General features: G+C 45.7%; 1 protein-coding gene across 7 annotated transcripts in view; it reads right to left on the reverse strand.

Moving 5' to 3' along the window:
* The window catches only part of Ahnak (AHNAK nucleoprotein), a 74,754-nt gene that overhangs the window by 36,169 nt on the left and 17,696 nt on the right, over nucleotides 1-20,889 (reverse strand). The window contains exon 6 of one of the 7 annotated variants that reach the window (XM_055613815.1): nucleotides 16,815-20,883. The exons of the other annotated variants lie outside the window; for them this stretch is intronic. Coding sequence (XP_055469790.1) covers nucleotides 17,661-20,883 — 3,223 coding nt within the window. The 3' untranslated portion in view covers nucleotides 16,815-17,660. Of the gene's footprint in view, nucleotides 1-16,814; nucleotides 20,884-20,889 lie in introns of those variants that run through there. 7 annotated transcript variants of the gene reach the window in all.

Here is a 20,889-nt window from a genome sequence, read left to right on the forward strand (position 1 = left end):
GGCTATAGAAAAGACAGCAGAGGACCCTGAACTCAAAGTTATCCTTCTGAGAAAGTTACATAAATTACATACAAATGGGACGGTCATTGTCTCTGACTCATTTATCACCAGATCCAGTCCCTGTCCTCAAGGGCTTCGCAGGGGCAGAAGGAGAAGCAAGACTCAGGCACTTGCTTCTTTCCTTAAACTTAAACAGCAAGTAAGGAAAGAGGAGTTTTTGTTGGGCCAGCAAACTGGTCAGTTATTGTCTGTGGAACACCTTTTCTCTCTGTCCAGCACTATGTTAGATGTCATGGGGCAGGATATCTGCACTCCATAAGGAATTCCTGAATAGTTATGAGGTAGACCTCCAGCCCAAGGGTCATCTCCATCCTGGATGGACAAATCCCGTAAGAAAGGAGAGCCCGCACTGCCTTGGGATTTCCTGGCCATAGCCAGAGTCCATCGACAGCAACATGGAAACCAAACGCGTGGCGGAGAACATCGTTGGCAGCAATGGCTTCAACGGGCTACTCTCTCTTTCTCTGTCATTCGAGGAAACCAGAGATGTGTTTATTTTTTTGTCTTTGGTCTGTGTAAGTGTATGCACACCTGTGGTGGTGCAAGCTCGTTCAGACCCAAGGAGGCCTGGAGAGGATGCCGGGCGTTCTCTTATTTTCATCTCTGCCTCTTACTCTAGAGGCAGGGTCTCTTCCTGAACCTGGGCAGTCTGTTCTCTCAACAACACTGGAAGCCACATGAAGTGTAGCTTGGGTTATTCTGTTGCCCTTCAGTTGCTTTTGTATATACAAATTAGAAGGAAAACAAAAAACAAAAAACAACGGTGTGCAGGAAAACTCGGTTTGTTACTTGAGCGCTCAGATTGGAACTCTGGTCCTCGTGATTGGAGAGCAATAGCTCTTAACCACTGAGGCATCTCTCCAATCCTTCATCCTAGGAAATTTCTCTTTCCAGGCATGGTAGTGCATCTCAACACTCAGGAGGGTGGAGGCAGGAGGATCAGGAGTTCAAGGCCATCGTTGGCTACATATCCAGTTTGAGGCTAGCCTAGGCTATATAAAACTGTCTCAAAAAAAAAATTGGGGGCTGGAGATAGCCCAGTGGTTAAGAACATTTGCTCCTTCTGAGGCTCTGGATTCTGTTCACATCACTTCCACAGAGCTCTACAACGTATGTAACTTCAGTTCCCAGGGCTCCAACCCCTCTTGTGGCTTCCTTGGGTGCCCATCATGCATATAGTGGACATAGATGCATACAGGCACCTATGCAAACACAGAGAATAAAAGGAAATAAATCTTGTTTTAAAATGGGGTGTGAAACTTCTTAGGCTCTTTCAAACTTCACATAGGCCTGGGCAATGGTGGCCCATGCCGTTCATCCCAGCACTCAGGAGGCAGAGAAGCAGGAGAATCACTGAGTTCGAGCTACAGCGTAGTAAGTTCTAGTACTAGGTAGTAGTAAGTAGTTCTTAGCGTCTACAGAGCTGCCCAGAAAAACCCTGTCTCAAAACGAAACAAAAAACACATAGGTTAGTCCCATCACACTGATTCTTCTTTATCACACATGTCCTAAATTTCTGGTAGGTTAATCAGATATGAAATATTTCTCGAAAAAACAAGCATGGCTTTCCCAAGAAAGAGTTTGGTGTTTGATAGCTGTTTCTTTTCTTTCAATTTGTTCAGTATTCAGTTATAAAATGCATCTCAGAACAAGTCCAAATAACCACATGAGAAAGGAATGCTTTTTCCTTTCAGCAACAATGATCAAATAATGAGGGCAAACACATTAGCACTGACCATGTGCCAAACAAGGCCAAATAGTTTTCATTCACATGTTAACTCCTTACAGCCATGGAGACACGCTATGTAATCACGAGGCAGCTCACAACCGCCTGTAATTCCGGGTCCAAGGGATCCAGCAGTCCCTTCTGACCTCCCCAGCCTCTTGCAAGCATATGGTGCACATACACACACTCAGTCACACTCACATATACATAAAATAAAAATTTAAATGTATGGAGAGGTAGAAAGGTATCTCAGTGGTTAGAACTCTTGCTGTGCAAGGGTAAGGAGCTGAGTTTGGATCCCTAGAAACCTACATAAATGGCAGTAGGCATGGCAGCCTGTCTGTGATTCCAGGCTCAGAAGGCAGTGACAGGGAATCTACAAGCAAGCCAGCTAACAAGCTCTGGGCTGGCTTGAGAGACCCTAACTTAAGGACAATCAAAGCCAATCAGGCCTACACATACCCCACATGTGTACACACCCTCATATACCCACATGTTCACACACACACAAACAAACACACACACACACAAAAAAAAAAAAAAAAAACATGCATTCACAAACATTCACATCACACCCACACACAAATGGAAAAAGAAAAAAAAAAACTGAATGGCGTTTCCAGCTAGTTAGGGCGTGTGGCAGCGCGCTTAGGAGGTTGGGAGAGGAAGATCAGGAGTTTAAAACAAGCTTCAGCTACCTAAGGTTTCTTCTTAAAAGGAAAAAAAAAATGTGGATGTGGAGTTTCTGTTTCAGTAGAGCTTATGACATCATAACCTTGGGGTAGGGGGAGATGTTGAGAAGAGCTACCTGAGAGATAAAGCATGCCTGGAGGCAAGATCATGCAGAAGTGGGTTCTGGTCATCTTTGGTGGCCACAGAAAAACGGAAGGGATGGGAGGGGCTCAAGGCTTTAGTACAGATGTGTAGCATCTGGCTGGCCTCTTGTTAACCAGTCTCCAGGTCGGCTCAAGCAGGTGTACAAGCTGAACAATCTTCAGCCCCACTGCTCTTTTCCACTCCCCAGCCTTCAGGAGGGACTGAGAATGGGTGGCCAAGCTCTGGTCCTTCCTGCATGAGGCTGCCTAGAACGAAGATGGCCTAGGGAGAAGAGAGGACAGAGAATAGATATAAGAGGGAAACTGAGTGGAACAAGTTACAACCGGATCGAAAAGGAGTCCATACCCTTGCCAGCTGTAATCCACTTTGGCTGAGCATCTCCCTTCATATGCCATCTGGTCCCAGACCAAGACCCACCCCGTCCTCACAGTGCAGAGAATTCATGTGGCAAAGCCTGCTGGTCCCCAGGCTAGTGCTCCAGGCTATTCTCTCACTAAGCCATCTAGCTTCAACTTTACTTCCTATCTAAACATAACAAGGACTTAAATCTGTAAGAAGGGCTGCACAGGGACCTGATATAAAAAAGTGAAACGGAATATGTGAATTTCCCAAAAGACTAAACATGGTTTAATAGAATTTGTATTATTTAAAGGGGGAAGATTATGGGAATCATGTATTCCAAACCAACTCCACTCAGGGAGATATGACAAAGAGAGCCGTGGAAACAAAGGTAAGTGACTCAGTGATGCTGAATTGCAGACATCCTTGACAAGCCAGTAGAGGAGATATTTCTAGCTAGGGCAGCCTATCCTGAGGCCCTCAAATCGCACTTCACAGGACTTGGTCGCCCCACCTAAACCTGGCCTAGCCAGCTTCCCTGAATGTGGGTTCACACGGGTACTACAAGGCTTGGGTAATCTGATTGGCCTGGAGATTTGTGGTTGCTAGGGAAGACAGTTTCATTAATGACCTGAATCAGGTTTGAACCTGTTCTTCTCATTCCTACGTGCAAGTTCTTGTATGGCCCTGGGGTGAGACCCAAGGTCTGATCAGCTGGTCTGATTGCTCCAGCAATTTGCAAAACCCAGGTGGGTTTTAAACTGCTAAACCTGGATGACCATACTGAATATCAAATGAAAGAATTACCTTAAAGTCATTTTGTTTCTCCTTGGAGGTAAAAGAATCTGTGGTGAGATTCCTGACTTCCCATTGCCCTGGTGAATAATCTTTTTATCTCTGTTTTAGCCAGCAGAAGCTTGATCTCTGTGGAAGAGGAACCCACAAAAGAAATCTGATGAGGCTGAAGGAGCTGGTGGGGAACTGGAAAAGCTAGGATGGCACAATTCCACTAACCAGTCATTTCTTCGAGATGGGATTTCTTGTATTCCGGGTTGGCACTGAACTTCCTACGCAGCTGGGAATGGCTTGAATTGTTGATCGTCCTGCCTCTAACTCTTCAAGTGCTAAGATCACAGGCATGTGCCACCATGCCCAATTTATACAGCACAGTGCTAGGAACCAAACCTGGTGGATCGTGCACGGTAATCAGTCACTGTACCGATGGCGGCCCTCAGAATTGCTTTCTAGAAGGACTTTGTCCCAACCTGAGAAGCATGAACATATGCTTGCAACACCGCAAATATTTTTCTGCGCTCACATGCCAGTATGTCACAGCCAAATGCCTCCTAGCAAAAAGCACAGGGCTTTGTCTCATTCTGCAGTGGTCTGCACTGGCAACCTGGCCACTGTCATGTGTCTGGCAGGCTCAAACAGAAAGGGAGGGCAGGCAAGGGGTGAGGACAATCCGCTGTAATAAAGACAAGGCCAGTCATCACTTCCCCAGAGAAAAGCCTGAGTCCCTACATTCTGGCTGAGTTCTTGGGAGTCAAAGAACTCGAGAGAAAAGCAGGGCAGGGGGCGTGAGGGAAAGAAGGCAACTAATAAAGGTGTTTATTTTATGGTCTCAAAACAAAACCTGAGGCTGGGGTGGTGGCTCAGGGAGCAACAGCTCCTGCGGCAGAAGCATGAGGAACTGAGTCAAAATGCCCAGCACTTGTGCAAAAATCTGGGTGTCAGCACTCGCCTGTAACCCCAGCGCTGTCAGGAGCATTGCCGGCTGCCTGGCCAGCAACAGGTTCAGGGAGAGAGGAGAGACTGTCTCAAGGGCACATGGCAGAGAGTGATAGAGACTGACTGATGCCCTCCTCTGACCTCCGCACATGCCATACCTCACCAATATATGTTTGTATACATGACACATTCATATGCTACATGCACACACATGCATACGCACACAGTGGAAAAAATAAAGTAAGATACATTTGGAGTCCCATCTCATTGAAAGATGTGTGTACGTGTGTATGCATTTGTATGTTGAAACAAGAGCTTGCTATATAGAACAGGGTGACCTTGAATTCATGGTCCTCCTACCTCAGTCTCCCAATTAGTGGACTCATAGGCCTTTGCAAAAATACCCAGATTCATTTATTTTAGGGGGTGGAGAAATAGCTCAGTGGTTAGGAACACTTACTGCTCTTTCACAGAATCTGAATTTGGTTTCCAGCACCACATCAGGAAGCTCACAAGCACCTATAATTCCTGCACCAGGAAATCCAATACACTCTTCTGGCCTACAAAGGCATCCCAGTGCAAGTGAGCGCGCGCGCACACACACACACACACACACACACACACACACACACACACACTTTATTTTGGATGGTGTCTTAAGTTAGGGTTTCTATTGCTACAACAAAACACCATGACCAAAAAGCAGGTTGGGGAGAAAAGGGTTTATTTGGCTTACATTTTCACACCACTGTTCAGCACTGAAGGAAGTCAGGACAGGAATTTAAACAGGGCAGGGACCTGGAGGCAGGAGCTGATGCAGAGGCCACAGAGGGGTGCTGCTTAGTGGCTTGCTCTCATGGCTTGTTCAGCCTACTTTCTTATAGAACCCAGGACCACCAGCCCAGGGATAAGAACACATACAGTGGGCTGGGTCCTCAGCCATTGATTAATAATTGAGAAAAAGCCTGACAGTTGGATCTCACAGGGCATGCCCTCAACTGAGGATCCTTCCTCCCTGATGACTCTAGCTTGTGTCAAGCTGACACACAAAAACCAGCCATTACAGAGAGGTTGTTATGTTTTAAATATTTATTTATTTTAACGTATATGGCTATTTTACCTGCATGTATGTCTGAATACCATACTATGGTGCCCTCAGAGGCTAAGAGAGGGCATCAGATCCCCTGGTATTCCAGATAGCTGTGAGCCACCATGTGGGTTCTGGGAACTGAATCTCTCTCTCTCCAGCCCCTATTGTATTTGGAGATGGGGCCTTGCTTTGTTGCACAGGCTGGTCTCAAACTTCTGGATTCAAGTAAGTCCCCCTTCCTTAACCTTCCAAGTAGCTGGAGCTACAGACACACACCACCATTCTAGCTTTTTTTGGTGGGGGGATGGAGTTGAATTAAGGTCTCACTGTGTAGCTCTAGCTATCCTGGAATTTGTGCTATATCCAAGGCTGACCTTGAACTCACAGAGATCTGTCTGCCTCTGCTTCAACAGTGTTGGGATTCAAGACATGTACTACCATCCTGGTAATACATATATTTATTACCTCTCTCTCTCTCATTTTCTCTCTCTCTCTCTCTCTCTCTCTCTCTCTCTCTGTGAGTGTGTGTGTGTGTGTGTGTGTGTGTGTGTATGCCTATGCCTCTAGTTTGGGATCTGACTGGTAGATAACTTTCTTCTACTTGCCCTTCTCCCATAGCAACCACCTGCCTGCCATTCTCAGACTTTAGGTCCTCATTTTCTGTGTCTCCAAGCTCCTACCTGACCTTTCCACCCATACACCATTCTGGAAGCTGTAGTGGTGCATATCTGAGGAGAGCCACCAACAGTCTGCAGCCCATGCATGCCTGACCACAGCTGAATTCACACTTTAATAGCTCAAGGGAAGCAGCTGCCCAGCAAAAACCTCAACAATAACTCAGAGAATAATAACAATAATAAAACAGCCCTGATGTTTATTGTTCAGCTTCTGTTTATTTGTATTTGTTCCCATCCTGAACCTAGGGAAATGTCTCTGAGCCTACACAGCAAGGCATAGAAGGAAAACAGGTGTACATGCTGCTGAGAGGAAGTGTATGGGGTGATTTATAGAGGTGGCTTATAGAGTCTCTGCCATGTGCTGGGTGCCACATACTGTGTGCCTGGCACAACAACAGAGATAAAATAATAAACAAGAACACAGCAGCCCTCCCTCACACATCTGACAATCTGATGGGGGAAGAAGACTGACAAGAAATTAGTCATTGATAACTGAATATAAGTAGCACTGAGATCAGGAAACCAGAGGAACAAGAGCACACAGAATAGTTGGGGAAGATAGAGGAGTCAGGGCAGGCTTCCAAGAGGAAATGCCCTTTAATCTGAAACCCAAGGATGAGAAAAGACAAGGCCTCATCAAAGCCAGAGGGCTGCTGGGAAGAAGAGCTGAGTGTGCTGGCAAGGCCAAACCGGAGGTTGCCGAAACTGACAGCCATCACAGTAAAAAGCAGAGGGATGCCTAGGGGTGGAGGTTCTCCTGGGTCTTGATTAGGTATGGACAAGCTGAGACATTTCCATGATTTTGTCTTCTCTGTTTAAGCCAAGAGTCAGCCTGTCTCACCACAGCCTTTGTTTTTTGTTTTTTGTCTTGAGACAGGGTTTCACTGTGTAGCCCTGGCTGTCCTAGAACTTGTTACATAGGTCAGGCTGTCCTCTAACTCTCAGAGACCCACTCACCTCTGCCTCCTGAGTACTAGAATTGAAAGTATGTACTGCCATATCCCACGAAGATTTTTTTTTTAAATGGGTATGTGCGTATCTGTGTGAGTGTACGCCACATGAGTTCAGGTACTCAAGGAGTCCAGGAGAGAGGGTCAGATTCCCCTGGAGCTGACGTTGCAGATGGGTGTTAGTCACCCTATGTAGGTTCTGGGAACCGGACTTTGGTCCTCTGGAAGAGCAGGGGTCACTCTTAACAACTGAATCCTTTCTCTGACTTCTAAATCTTACTTGTGAGTATTAAGCAAGTGCCTGTAAATACACAGCCTACAAGTTCAACCCACCGTCAGGGCACAGTGGATAGGAGACAAGCTGCACGCCCATGTTTATTCCTGTGACCAACAAAACCTATCAAAGGTTCTTCATGGTTATGTAATAAGAACATGGCTAGTGATGCACAGGATTCAACCATTTCCCCTCTGGAAACAAGGAAAGGGAGTGTTTGCAGAACATGCAGTACAGGGCTTTGTACCTGGGAGATTGGCAAGAGTCTGGCTAATCCAAAGTATTCATTTCCTTCTGATAATCAGTAATCTGTAATTTCCCACTTTTAGGGGTAGTAATTACTCCAAACAAAGAGCAGTAACCAAAAACAGTACTTAAAGGGAGTGGTTTGGTGTTTTGTTTTTGGTTTTATTTATTTTTTCTCCTTCAGAAGAGATCTGCAGCTCAGTTAAAGAAAAAAAATTTCAAAGTTTGTGTATTACATATGATTCAATAGGCAATATAATTTGAAGGAAAATATAGTATGCAAACAGAAGAAAAGTGAAAGTCTAACCCCTGCCAGGCCCCAAGCCCCCCCCACCATCTTATTACCCCAAGCTTAGTCTACCTGACACGCCTTCCTCCTACAGCTGAAATTCCTAGAATTTATTTTCTAGGAATTTAGACAATTTAAACTGGCTGCCTCTGCTCTCTCACCTGACGTCCCTATCTGCCTGAAGGGCCCACTTGAAATTCAAGTGGTGAGCCAAACTCGAAGGCTTACAAATAGAAAATGCCCTGTCATTCTTCTCCCTTGGCTTTTCACATTCCAGCCCTCCCCACTGCCTGGCTGCCTGAGCCTGAGCCAGGGGACAGAGCCTGGCAGCTATGTACCCTAGAAGAGATCACACACCCGGGGGGGGGGGGGGCACAAAGCAGGCCACACTGCAATGGCTGAAAAAGCTCAAAGCCTTCCACTTTGGGTGGAGGGGGTAGGGTATCAGGTACCCATAGCACAGTCCAGTGTAACTACAGCTCAGTACTGACGGCGGTCAGACTCCAGGAGATGGTCCTTAAATAGTCACCAGGGACCCACCTGCTCTTGTGTAGCCCAGGCTAACCTGAAAGAAAGCTGTCTTTGGGAGGGTGATCTTGAATGTCAGACTCCCCTGCCTCCACTTCCTGAGTGCTGAGATTTCAGATGTGTGTCACCACGCTAGGCTTATGGTACGGCAAGTCCAGGACTTAATGCATGCTACATTCCCAGCCCATGCACAAGTTCTCTTATTTTTATTACTTTTGTGTGTCTGTGCCTGTCTGTGCATACGTGCAAGTGAGCACAAGTCTATGCACATGCGTGTGAAGGCCAGAGGCCAAAGTATATATCCTCTCTATCACTCTCCACCTTATCGCTTACTCAGTCCCACTCACCAACTGGCTAGACTGCCAAGACAGAGAGCTCTGGGAGTCCCCACCCCCGGTAATAGGGTTACAGACTGGAAGACCATGCCCACCTTTTACCTAGATTCAGGACAGCAGAACTCAAGTCCTCATGCATAAGTAGCAGGCACTTAGGTACCAAAACATCTCCCCAGCCCCACAAGCCCTCTTTGAAATACTGACATTGAAAAGTGTAAACCTAAGACACTGCCATATGCAAAGTCATCTTTTAGGCAAACTCTGGATAAAGGAGAAAGTTGGGGCTGATGTTGCAATTTAGAATTAAAGGTCCCACCAGGTGACGGGTGAGTCCCAGGGGCAAAGAATGAAGTGTGAGCCACACAGGCAGCAGCTTCCGGCTGGTCTTTGCTGATCTTTTTCTATGATTACCCAGTGTCTTATGTTTAGTCTTTTTAGAGCCTCAGCCTGGCCCATTGCTTCACAGAGGCAGGGTCTAAATAGATAAAAATCCACCTAGGAATGGTGACAGAACTCTGGTTAGTTCGAGGATTGGCCATTTGGCTAAAAGTGACTGTAGTTAGTCCAGAGACTGGGCTCCTGTATTTCCTAAACATTAATTAACAGCTGGGATTGCAGAATTGGGGTAGGAAGTGGGTGTGGGGTAAGTTAATTTGTTTGGAGTTAGAGCAAAAATTTTGCCTCGATGTCCCAAGTGTTCTGATTTACTTAGTACATATATTTGAGGTGCCTGAAAAGGCAGGGCTCAAACCCTCTGAAGCCACCCTTTGGGGCTGTCCCTGTGGTTAAGGAATAAAGGCAACGGTTTGCAGTGCTAGGCCGCTGAGTCACACCCCTAGGCCCCCTTCTTCCCTTTTCTGGTCTTCCTTCTTGTCCACACCCTTTACATTTCTCAAGTTCATGCCAATCCTCCTGGCTTTGATTAATCCACTCTTGCCCTGACTTCCCATTGGATTTTGACTTGTTTCCTTCTAGTCTATGATCTGTTCTAGGTGTCCTGGGTTCTTACCCTCAGGCATGGAACCTATGGTGAGTAGAACTGCCCCATCCCACTCAGGAAGAATGGAAACCCTGTTCAGACTGTGGGTTGTTAGCTGAGTCTCAAAGTGGAGTCAAATAGGCATGGCAAATGCAGAGAGATGAGGGGAAACACCACGCTTATCCGCAACCTCTCCTACTCCTAATCTCTGTGTGGAAGTCCTTCACATGCCCAGACCCTCCCCTGGACACAGGGCTCAACCTTTCAGGGCCCCATATTGACCAGAACAGTGTTTGCTGGGCGGTCAACCTGTCCACTCTCTAGGGCAGGTGCAGGGGCCCCCGGACCAGTGGGCGGGCAATCTATAATGTATTCATTTCAGTTGTAGTTTCTCTCTTATTTTTAAGTGTCGTGGAAGAGTGAAGACTGGATATGGTGAAAGAATGGAAATAGTACAGGGTAGGAAGCCCAAGAAAAAAACTGCCTAGGTTAGCAAGCCTAGACCAATGACTGACTCACTGCTCTGAAGCCCACTGCCTTCCAAAGAAAAAAGAAAAAAGAGAGAGAGAGAGAGAAGGAAGGAAGGAAAGAAAAAGAAAAAGGTCTTTGCCTTGCAGGGCTGATCCTGAAACCGATGTGCATCTGGGGCCTCAGGTTTCCGAGTTAACACCCTTCCTGGGGCTTCTCCTAGCCCCACCCTGCTGAGCCTTCCTCCCACATTTACTATAGCTTTCACTACTGCTGCCTCTTTGCTTGGAAAACCTCCCCCACCTCCTCTCCAAGCCTTAAAACCAGGTTTACTAACCCAGCTTTCCTGGTAGTAAAAGGAACAAAATGCTGATAAAAGCATGAGGCTTCTCAGAACAGACTCCTGCTTTTACTATGTGCCCCTATACACAGTGCTCACTCTGTCTGAACTTGTCTATTAAATGCAAAATTAGGACCCACCTTGTGGAGTTGTGTGTAACATATAGAATGCCTAACACAGAGTCAGCAAGCAGGTCATAGGAACAGCTCATGCAATATTTACTATATACTGAGCACACTGTGTGTTAATTTTTCATGAAGCAGAAGTTGGAATTTATTAAGATAAAATATGTAAACTTACATTATTCTCACAATACTGTAAGAGGAATCCCACACCATCCCTTTCTTTCCATTTTGTAAGAAAAGGAAATCCCACAGCCATCTCTTAACCTAGGTCCTGAAGATTTATTTCCCCAGCCACATGTCACAGAGTGTTTTGTTTTGTTTTTGTTTTTGTTTTTTGTTTTAATGTTGTTGTTTTGTTTTGTTTGAGACAGGGTTTCTTTGTGTAGCCTTGGCTATCCTGGACCAGGCTGGCCTCAAACTCACCTTGATCTGCCTGACTCTGCCTTCCTGAATGCTAGGATTAAAGGCATACACCACCACACCCGGCTATGTCGCAGAGTTTTGATGAATTACCTGAGTTCCCAGAGGTAGGAACCCACAGAACTGATAGCTTTTTTTTTTTTTTAATGCTTTTTTGAGACAGGGTTTTTCTGTGTAGCCCTGGCCATCATGGAACTCACTGTATAGACCAGGCTGGCCTCTAATTCAGAGATTCGCCTGCCTCTGCCTCCTGAGTGCTGGGATTAAAGGCATGCACCACTACCCCCAATATTTGATAGCTATTTTTTTAAGTATGTATGTTTTTAATTTCTTTATGTGTGTGCATGTGTTGCTTGAATGTGGTATGTGTACCACATGTGTGTCTAGTGTCCTAAGAGGCCAGAAAGTATATCAGATCCCCTGGAACTAGAATCCTGGATCATTGTGAGACAACTTGCGTGTGCTGGGAACTGAAGCCAGAGCCTCCAGAGGAATAGCAAGTGCCCTTCGCTGCTGAGCCTCTCTCTGGCCTCAAGATTTCACTTGTCAATTTATGCGCATGTGTGCAAACCTTCGTAAGGGTATGGGTGTCATGTGCATACCCTGGAGGTTGGAAGAGGGTGTCAGATCCCCAGAGTCTAGAATGTCCCAAGGTGGTTGTAGATGGCCATATGAGTGCTGGAACTGAATCCAGATTCTCCATAAGAGCAGTAAGTGCTCATAACCACAGAGCCATCTCTCCAGGCCCAGTTATAAGGTTTTGTCATTTATTTATTTATTTATTTATTTATTTATTTATTTATTTATTTATTTATTTATTTATTTATTATTTATTTATTTAGAGGCATATCCTCACTGTGTAACCTTAGCTAACCTAGAGCTCACTATGCAGACTACGCTAGCCTTTCACTCATGAAGAACCACCTGTTTCTGCTTCCCTAGTGGTGGGATTAAAAGTGTGAGTCATCTAGTCTTTATTATTATTCCCTTACGACTTTCAGAGATGAAAAAATGTTTAAGATTTTACAGATTTCAAGAGACATTTCCTATTTCTCCATGCCCCATCCCTACCTGCCCCCTCCCCCAAAAATTTCCTTTTCTTTAGGGAACTATCAAGAGAAGAAAAACAATTTTGTTGCTAAATCTAAAAGCTTCAATAACCCTAGGTAGGATCACCCCTTCCAGCCTCTGACTTGAGACCGCTGTGCTGTGTGCCATCTGAGAGCCTCACCTCTCTGGACTGTGAAGTGGAAGGGGTTTCAGCTGCTTTCCTGGGCGGAGCTGAGAGCACAGTGTGAGATGTCCTGAGATTAAAGCACTGTGCACTTGAAGGACCTGTCTGTCCGAAGAATTTTTAAAAGGGGGCGGGGGCGCTCTTCATCTGTAACCCTTTCCACCCTCAGCCATCCTACTGGCAAGTCTTTCTGTGCTGGCCAGACCTCAAGCTTGTTGTGGAAAAAAAGAGGCATTTATGGGGAAATGAAACCACCCTCCTCGGCAGAACGCTCCTCCACACATTTGCTGTGGCCCAAAGCTGGTACTCTGCAAGGACCATTCAGCCTCAAGAGGCCCCTGAAGCTGTCTGACGCCACAGGCTGAACCAGAAGCTGGTAAACAGCTCGTGGTATTCCTAGCTCTGTGGCAAGCATTCATGCACAGAATTCTTTGTCCTCGTGAGGAAAAACAGAAAGCTGCTGTGTGCTGCAAAGCCCTAGGCCAGAGCCCCATTTTCAAAATCCCCAACCAGAGATCATGCCAAGGCCAAGCATGCCACCAGCCTTTAAAGCACACTTGTGAAATAAACTTGCCCAAACTTGGACTTCTCACTTGAAAACTTAGATTTACTTGTTAATTCCAAAGGGAAAACATGGCAAGGTTACAAGGAAGAAGTCTGGCAAGCTCCTACTTAATTGGAGCAAGTACGCTTATATGCCTTCTAAAGGGTGAGCTACAATGCACCCAACATTATTTCTGTCAGTGTCTTACCCCCAAACACATCACCTGATGTGATTGTCAGGGATATCCTCAGCCACATCGACACACCAGACCAACACACCAGACCAAGGGACATTGTTACAAAACAACCGTCTCTATATCCTTCAAAAGGATCAATGCTGGGGCCAGCAAGAGGGCAGCAAGTAAAAATACTTGCAGCCAAGCCTAAGGACCTATGTTTGCTCCTCCAGACCACAGGGTCCCATGTCCCAAGGCCTATCTTCCAACTTCCACATTTGAGCCATGGCACGCGGCGCGCACACACACACACACACACACACATACACACATTAAATTTTTAAAAACAAAACAAAAAATTACATCTGCTAGTTGTGGTTGTATACACTTGTAATCATAGAGGCTCAGGCAGAAGACCTGTGAATTCTGAGGCCAGCCTAAACTATGTATGGACTTCCAGACCAACCTGAGTTACGTAGTGAGACCTTCTAGAAGGGCTCATGCCTGTAATCTCAGAGTTTGAGAAGCTGGGGCAGGGGGATCAGCATTAGTGTACAATCATACATAGGCAACAAGTGTAAGAGTGTGTCAGGCAGCATTAAAAACAGAACAAAATAGTAGATTGAAATAATGGAGAAACGACTAAATTCCAAGGGGGAATCAGAAAAGGTTAAAGCCTAGCTGGGAAAAAGCTCTGTTTAAAAACAAAAAACAAACAAACAAAACCTACAAAACCTATCAAGAAACTTAGGAATAAATTGAGTGAGCAATCAATGTGATCAATGTGAGACTTCCTGAATTTAATTATCATATTAGGGTTGCATAAGGACGTGTCCACACATACTGAAGCATTTAGGGGTTAAAGTGCTATGACATCTACAGTCAGCTCTTGAAGAATTCAGCAAAAAAATAATAGTTATTATAATATCTATATGGAGAGAGATTAAAATAAGTGAAGGCATTAAGAGAACTTTTTTTCAAAAAAGGAAACGAAAGGAAGGTAAGAAGAAAAAGCAAAAAGAAAAGAGTCAGGTGATTGTGGTGGCGCATGTCTTTAATCCCAGCACTTGGGGGGCAGAGGCAGAGGCAGGCAGATCTTGGAGTTTCAGGTCAGCCTCATCTACAGAGTAAGTTCCAGAATAGCCAGGGCTATACAGTGAAAACATGTCTCCAAAAGAAAAGAAGAAGAAGAAAAAGAAGAAGAATTGGAGAACACAAATGTGTATGTGTATCATTATATTATTGTCGCAATTTCTCTAAGGGTTTTAATTTAAGGAATATATATATTTTAAAGAGTGAAAGAGGGACAGAAGTGGTGTGCACACCTTTAAATCTAGCACACAAGAGGCAGAAGCAGGTGGTTCTCTGAGAGTTTGAGGTCAGACTGGTCTACATAGTGAGCTCCAGGTTAGCCAGGCCTACATACATAGTGAGATCCCAGGGGAGCTGGGGGCAAGGGTTAAGGGGATGGGAGCTGATGAAAGGAAGGATGGAGGAGGGGACCAGCACCTTCAGTTATATGCTTAGCTGAGACTCCTAGGTTGTATTTCCTAGGCTCAGATAGCACTCTGAAATGGGGGGGGGGGGTTAGCCATGTTTGAGTCCTGGTGGGGGCTGCCCATCTTGGTCTAGGAGGCCAGATACTCAGCTACACTTCAACACTGACACTTCTCAAAACATTTCAGATGATTCTCTGCTGCACAGGAAAATAATCACTGTGTTACAATCACACCTTGCTTTTCACCCAAAATGGCCCATCAACACCACTGTCCAGCCAGCTTCCAAAGGGATCATAGACTACTGGAACAGGCAAGGACCTTAGAGACTCTAAATGCCTCACCCACATTACCAGGAAGTAAACAGAGGCTCACAATGGACCCCTAATGTAACCAACATGGGAGGTTAGCCCCAGTGACTCCCAGACCAATAAATACTCTTTTGCAGGTCCTGGAAACTCTACAGTATTGTTCAATCCCTTTGGCTCTTTGCAAAATTAAGAAAGAAAACTTTGTTTTCCCAAGGAAATTATCCCCCCACACACTTTTTTTTAAGCTTAATTACATTTTCTTCTTATGAGTGTGCCTGTGTTTGTGTGTGTGTGTGTGTGTGTGTGTCTGTCTGTACGTCAGAAAACCACCTTGCAATGGTCAGTTATCTCCTTCTACCATATGGGGTCCTATGAATTAAACTCAGGTCATCAAGCTTTGCAGCAATCACTCTTACCCATGGAGCCATTTCATTAGTCCAAACTGTCCCTTTTTTTTAATGTATAGTTAATTCTGTTTGCAATTACAACAGAAAAGAACAAAAATATTATTTCTGGAGATGTAGCACATTGGGTAGTGTCAGCCTGGCATACTAGAGGTTCATATCGGGCTCAGTCCCCATCACTGCCTAAACCAGGGTGGGAACACACAGGATCGTATTCCCAGGAGTCCAGAAGAAGAAGCGGGAGGATCGGGTTATCCTCCAGCCCCTTACGCCTTCTTCTGTGCTGCTCTTTCTGTGGTGATGGCCCCTGCAGGATGGAGACCATCTGTTCTGTATCACTGCCTGCAGCCTGAGCCTGATGTGAGCAGTTCCTTGAGGTTTAATGGCGTTACTACCCATCCAGCCACCCAGGACTCCCAACTGTCCCAGCTGATCAGTTATCACCTGGAGAACTTGGGAACCTCATCAGATCCACTAGATGTGTCATTTACCCCAACCCTACCCCTTTCCTTAATGTATGGACACTTTAGAACACACTAGCCTACACCTCCCCTTCCTCAAACTAAAAATAACTGAGTTGATATACAATTAGACAGCTTGTGTAGTTCTGCCCAGGGAATCTTTCTGCTGTCCCAGTAGTCACTTTCTCAACAGTGTACATGGGTAGACCGCATCACTGGATAGCTCACACTTGTAACCCCGACATTCAGGAAGATGAAACAGAAAGATGTTCTCAAATTTAAGATCAGTTCAGATGACATAGGGAGTTCCAGGACAGCCTTGTCTACAGTTTATCTCAAAACACAAATTATCTGTCTCAAAAATACAAAAAAATAATAATAATCCTTCTACCTCCACCCACATGTGGATGTGCTGGAACTTCAGTTGTGAACCAGATGAGTTTCTGGGGCCTTAACCCAGGCTCTCATGCATACCAGCCAAGCACTCGATGAACCAAGCTCCAGCCTCTCCCCACCCCACACTCCCTTTTAAGGTCTTGATTATGAAAAGGTAGGTGTTCTATGAGGAATTATGGCCACTAGCCACTCTCAATCATTCAGCAATGATGCCGACAGTCTCCCATGAGCATCAAGAAGCAAAAACTTCCTTCTAGGTCTTAAACATCACTAACAAACAAGCGATGCCACTGGGTAAATCAAGTCTGAACAGTGAGGGCTATGTGTGCAGCCTCCATTGGCTTCATCCCTTCAACATAGAATGCAGGAGCACAATATATCAGGGTTAATAAAGAGATTTATTTGCCTTGTACAGCATCAACTTTCTTACATTCTCAATTAATTTGCCATTAAAGTGCCATACATTTCCTTAATCATGATGACATTTGTTAAAAGAAATCAGAAGTTTTCCCAGGACATGACAGTCATGAATGAACACTCTTCTTACCAAACCCAGAGTGGAAGCCCCTCACATTGACCTGGTAGGTCAATTTGCAAACAGATTCAAATTCCCTCTTACCTTGAAAACCACACTAGGCTGGGACTAGCCTACCTGGGGATAGAAAGTCATGCTCCCGAGACTGAGAAACACCCACCTGCTGAGATATGCCACCTTCTCAGGGCCATGCCAGGGTGTCACTGTTTGTACAGGTCTAACCAGAGCAATGAAGACCTGGCCTGCTCTGCCACCTTTTATCCCACTCTCCCTTGCTCACAAAAGCCCCCAAAGTCATTACAATGAAAAAAAAAAAGTGGGTTTTCATTACCCAGGTACTAACAACGTTCAGTAAAAATAAGGATGATAAACATAAAAGCTTGCTTAGTAAACATGAGCTCTCAGCGTTCAATGCAAAAGAAAAAAAGAAACCAAAAAAAAAAAAAAAAAAACTTAAATCTTAAGGCAAATACTATTGACTTTGCACATGGGCCGGATGAACTTCGAACTCTTTACCTAGCTGCAGAGTCCCAGGAGCCTCGAGGCACTTGGTTTGTCAGCACTTGCCACTGGCAGAGGCAAGATCTTTGCATTATTGCTGAAGCTGTTGGCGTGTTTCTCTTTGGAGTTTATATACAAACACACCCAAGGCTGATGCATTTATATATATGTACACGCATACAGGGCACACTACTCTTTCTTTGTGGAAATTGATAGCTCTACCTCAGGAAGCTGGATGCCAACCTTAGTCCCACTGTCGTTGCTAGAGGAGGAAGACAGTCGGGACTTCTTTGAGGCCAAGGACACTCCACTCCCTTGTAACTTGCCTGCCTCATCATCACTCCCTGTCACCTCATAATGACCTTTGCTCTTTGACCCCAACCCACCAAAGGTACCGAACTTCAGTTTCCCATGTTTGCCTTTAGCTTCTCCACCTGCAAACTCCAAAGTCCCAGTCGGGGTGGAGGGCGCAGAGAACTCCCTCTCATCACTGAAGGAGTTGGAGCGGTGTCTTGGCTTCTTACTTTTAAATAAGGAGAATTTGCCTTTGGGCGAAGATGCTTCAGCTTCTGCTTCTCCCTCTAGAGAGCCCAAGCTGGCCTTTGAGCTCTTCAGGTCCCCTTTGGACCCAGAAATGGATGCTTCTGGTGAGCTAGTGACACCACCTTTCCCTTTAGCTTTGGAAAAATTGAATTTGGGCATTTTGATTTTGGATTTTTTAAGTTTTACTTCAGACTCTTCCCACTCGCCTTCTCCGGCACCAGCTTGCACATTGGCCTCCACTTTAGGGAAATTGACATCCACCCCTACTTCTCGACCAACCAGCTCACGGCCAGAGAAGGTAAATTTAGGGATCTTCATCTTGGGGAATGTTACTTTTCCAGATCCACTTTCCAAGTGACCTTGAGGCCCAGACACACTCATCCCAGGACCCTGGAGTCCAATCTGGCTTCCTTTGACATCTCCTTCTATCTTTGGTCCTGAGAAATGAAGGTTCCCAGCAAGTTTAGATGTATCCAAGTTGAGAGAGGAGGAGACTTGGGGTCCCTTCAACTCAACTCCAGAGCCTTTGACACTCATATGTCCTTCTCCCAGGTTGATATCTGGAACATCTACACCTCCTTTGACTTTGGGGCCCTTCAAGCTGACACCAAAATCTGACTCAGAAGATGCCACATTAAAGGAAGGCCCCTTGACGCTGACATCAGGAACAGCCCCATAGAGACCTATTCCTGAACCTTTCAGATCTCCTTTAATTTCAGGACCAGAAATCTGCCCTGTTGGGAGTTTCACATCACACCCAGAAGCCTTAACTCCAGGCATTTGAAGGTTTCCTTCTAGTCCTTGAACACTGATACCTGAAAGACTTCCCCCAACTGCTGGGCCTTTCAATTCACCAAGGCTCCCCTTCACTTTTGGTCCTTCCAAGTTTAAGTCCATGCTTGGTGCTGAGACCTGGGGCCCTTTCAGGTTCACATCCATCCCTGGCCCCTTTAGTTCGCCACAAACTTGTGGCCCCTTGATGTTAATGTCCAAGTCAGACCCCGGAGCGGAGATGCTGAACTGAGGCAGCTTTATGTGGGGAAGTTTGACACCACCTTCTGAGGCCTCCAAGCTGAGATCGGGAGCTCCCACAGATAACTTAGGGCACTTGATGTCCCCAGACGCAGCCAGGTCTCCCTGTAGGCTTGGTCCCTTCAGTGTCACATCCGGTGCCCCCACGTTAAGTGCTGCTGTAGCATCAACCCCTGACACTTTCACACCATCTCCTCCTATCTGCACTTTTCCACCAACACCTTTGAGGTCAAGACCTGGAGCATGCAGCTTCATGCTGGGACTGGACACCCCCAGGTCTCCCTTCAAACTTGGTCCTTTCAAGTTCAGGTCAAGATCAGGCCCAGAAACTTTTGTCATAGAGAGGTCCACCGAAGGCAAGTTGACTCCTGGGCCTTTTAGAGAAATATCAGGCCCTTGAAACTTAACATCTGACGTGCTCAAGCCTCCTTCAAGAGAAGGAATCTGGGCACTGATCTCAGTGCCCTCACCTTCCATTTTCACGCCAGGGGCACTGATCTTGGGCATTGAGAACTTCGGGAACTTGATTTTTCCTTCTGGACCTTGTAGATCTACATCAGGTCCCTCCAGCCCCACACTGGGAGCATCACCCTTTATCTTTGGTCCTTTCAACTTAACATTCACATCAGGTATGGAGACTTGAGGAGTGGAAACACTAAAAGCGGGTACTTTGATTTTAGCATCAGGGCCTTCAATGTTGATGTCAGGTGTATCCACATTTGCCTGCACCTTGGGACCTTTCAAGTTGCCCTCTATCTTTGGCCCTGAGACCTCCACACCTGGCATCTTGAACTTGGGAGCCTTCACGTGAATATCAGGAGCTTCCACATTAATCCCTGGTGAAGAAATATCTACTTCAGGTGTCTTGATTTCACCCTCCAGCTTGGGGCTGGGTAGGGGAGCCTCTGTTTTAAATTTAGGTGACTTAATGTCAAATTCTACATCTGGGAAGTACATTTTTCCAAACATAGTTTTCTTGACTCTGGGAGATTTTACGTCAGCTTTGACTGCAGCGTCAGGCCCTGCAACACTAACATCCACATCAGGGGTCTTGAGACTGGCCTCAGTCTCAACTCCAGGAACATTCAAATCAAATCCCTGTTTTTTGGCCTTAACTTTAGGACCACTCATGTGAATTTTAGGCATTTTAAACTTGCTTTTCTTGCTCTTGCCACCAACACTTATTTCAGGAGTCTCAACATTCAGCTCTGCTTCAGGGACAGTCACATCAACTGAGGGGGCCTTGATTTCAGCTTTGGGGCTTTTTGCACCAAATCCAAACTTCGGTTTCTTAAACTTTGGAAGTTTAACATCTGGCCCCTCAATATTAATATCTGGGCTCTCCATGTGGACATCTAAGCTTGGAGTGTCTAAATCAACTTTGGGCCCTTTGAGGTCCACTTCACCACCTCCTAAGTTAGGCCCAGAAATGCCAATTTTTGGTGACTTGATGTGCAGATTAACATCAGGCCCAGCTACTTTAGGAGCAGATACATCCATCGATGGCATCTTCAAGTTAGGGCCACTAAGTTTAGCATCAGGGCCTTCAAAATCCATACCTGGACCTTTCAGGTCTATTTCAGGCCCTTTGAGAGTACCTTCAATCTTAGGAACAGACCCATCAAAGTCTCCTTTTACTTTGGGTCCTTTTAACTCAAGATCAACATCAGGCATAGATATTTTGGGAGCCTTAATGTTAATCTCAGGCATCTTGAACTTGGGACCCTTCACTTTCATATCTGGACCCTCAACATTGACATCTGGAACATCAATGTCCACCTTGGGTCCTGAGACACCAATGTCAGCCTTGGGTAGGTTCACATCCACTTCTGGGCCCTCTCCT

The sequence above is a fragment of the Psammomys obesus genome, unplaced genomic scaffold (genome assembly GCF_907164565.1).
Source record: "Psammomys obesus unplaced genomic scaffold, mPsaObe1.curated_primary_1811, whole genome shotgun sequence".
NCBI classification, from domain to species: Eukaryota; Metazoa; Chordata; class Mammalia; order Rodentia; family Muridae; genus Psammomys; species Psammomys obesus.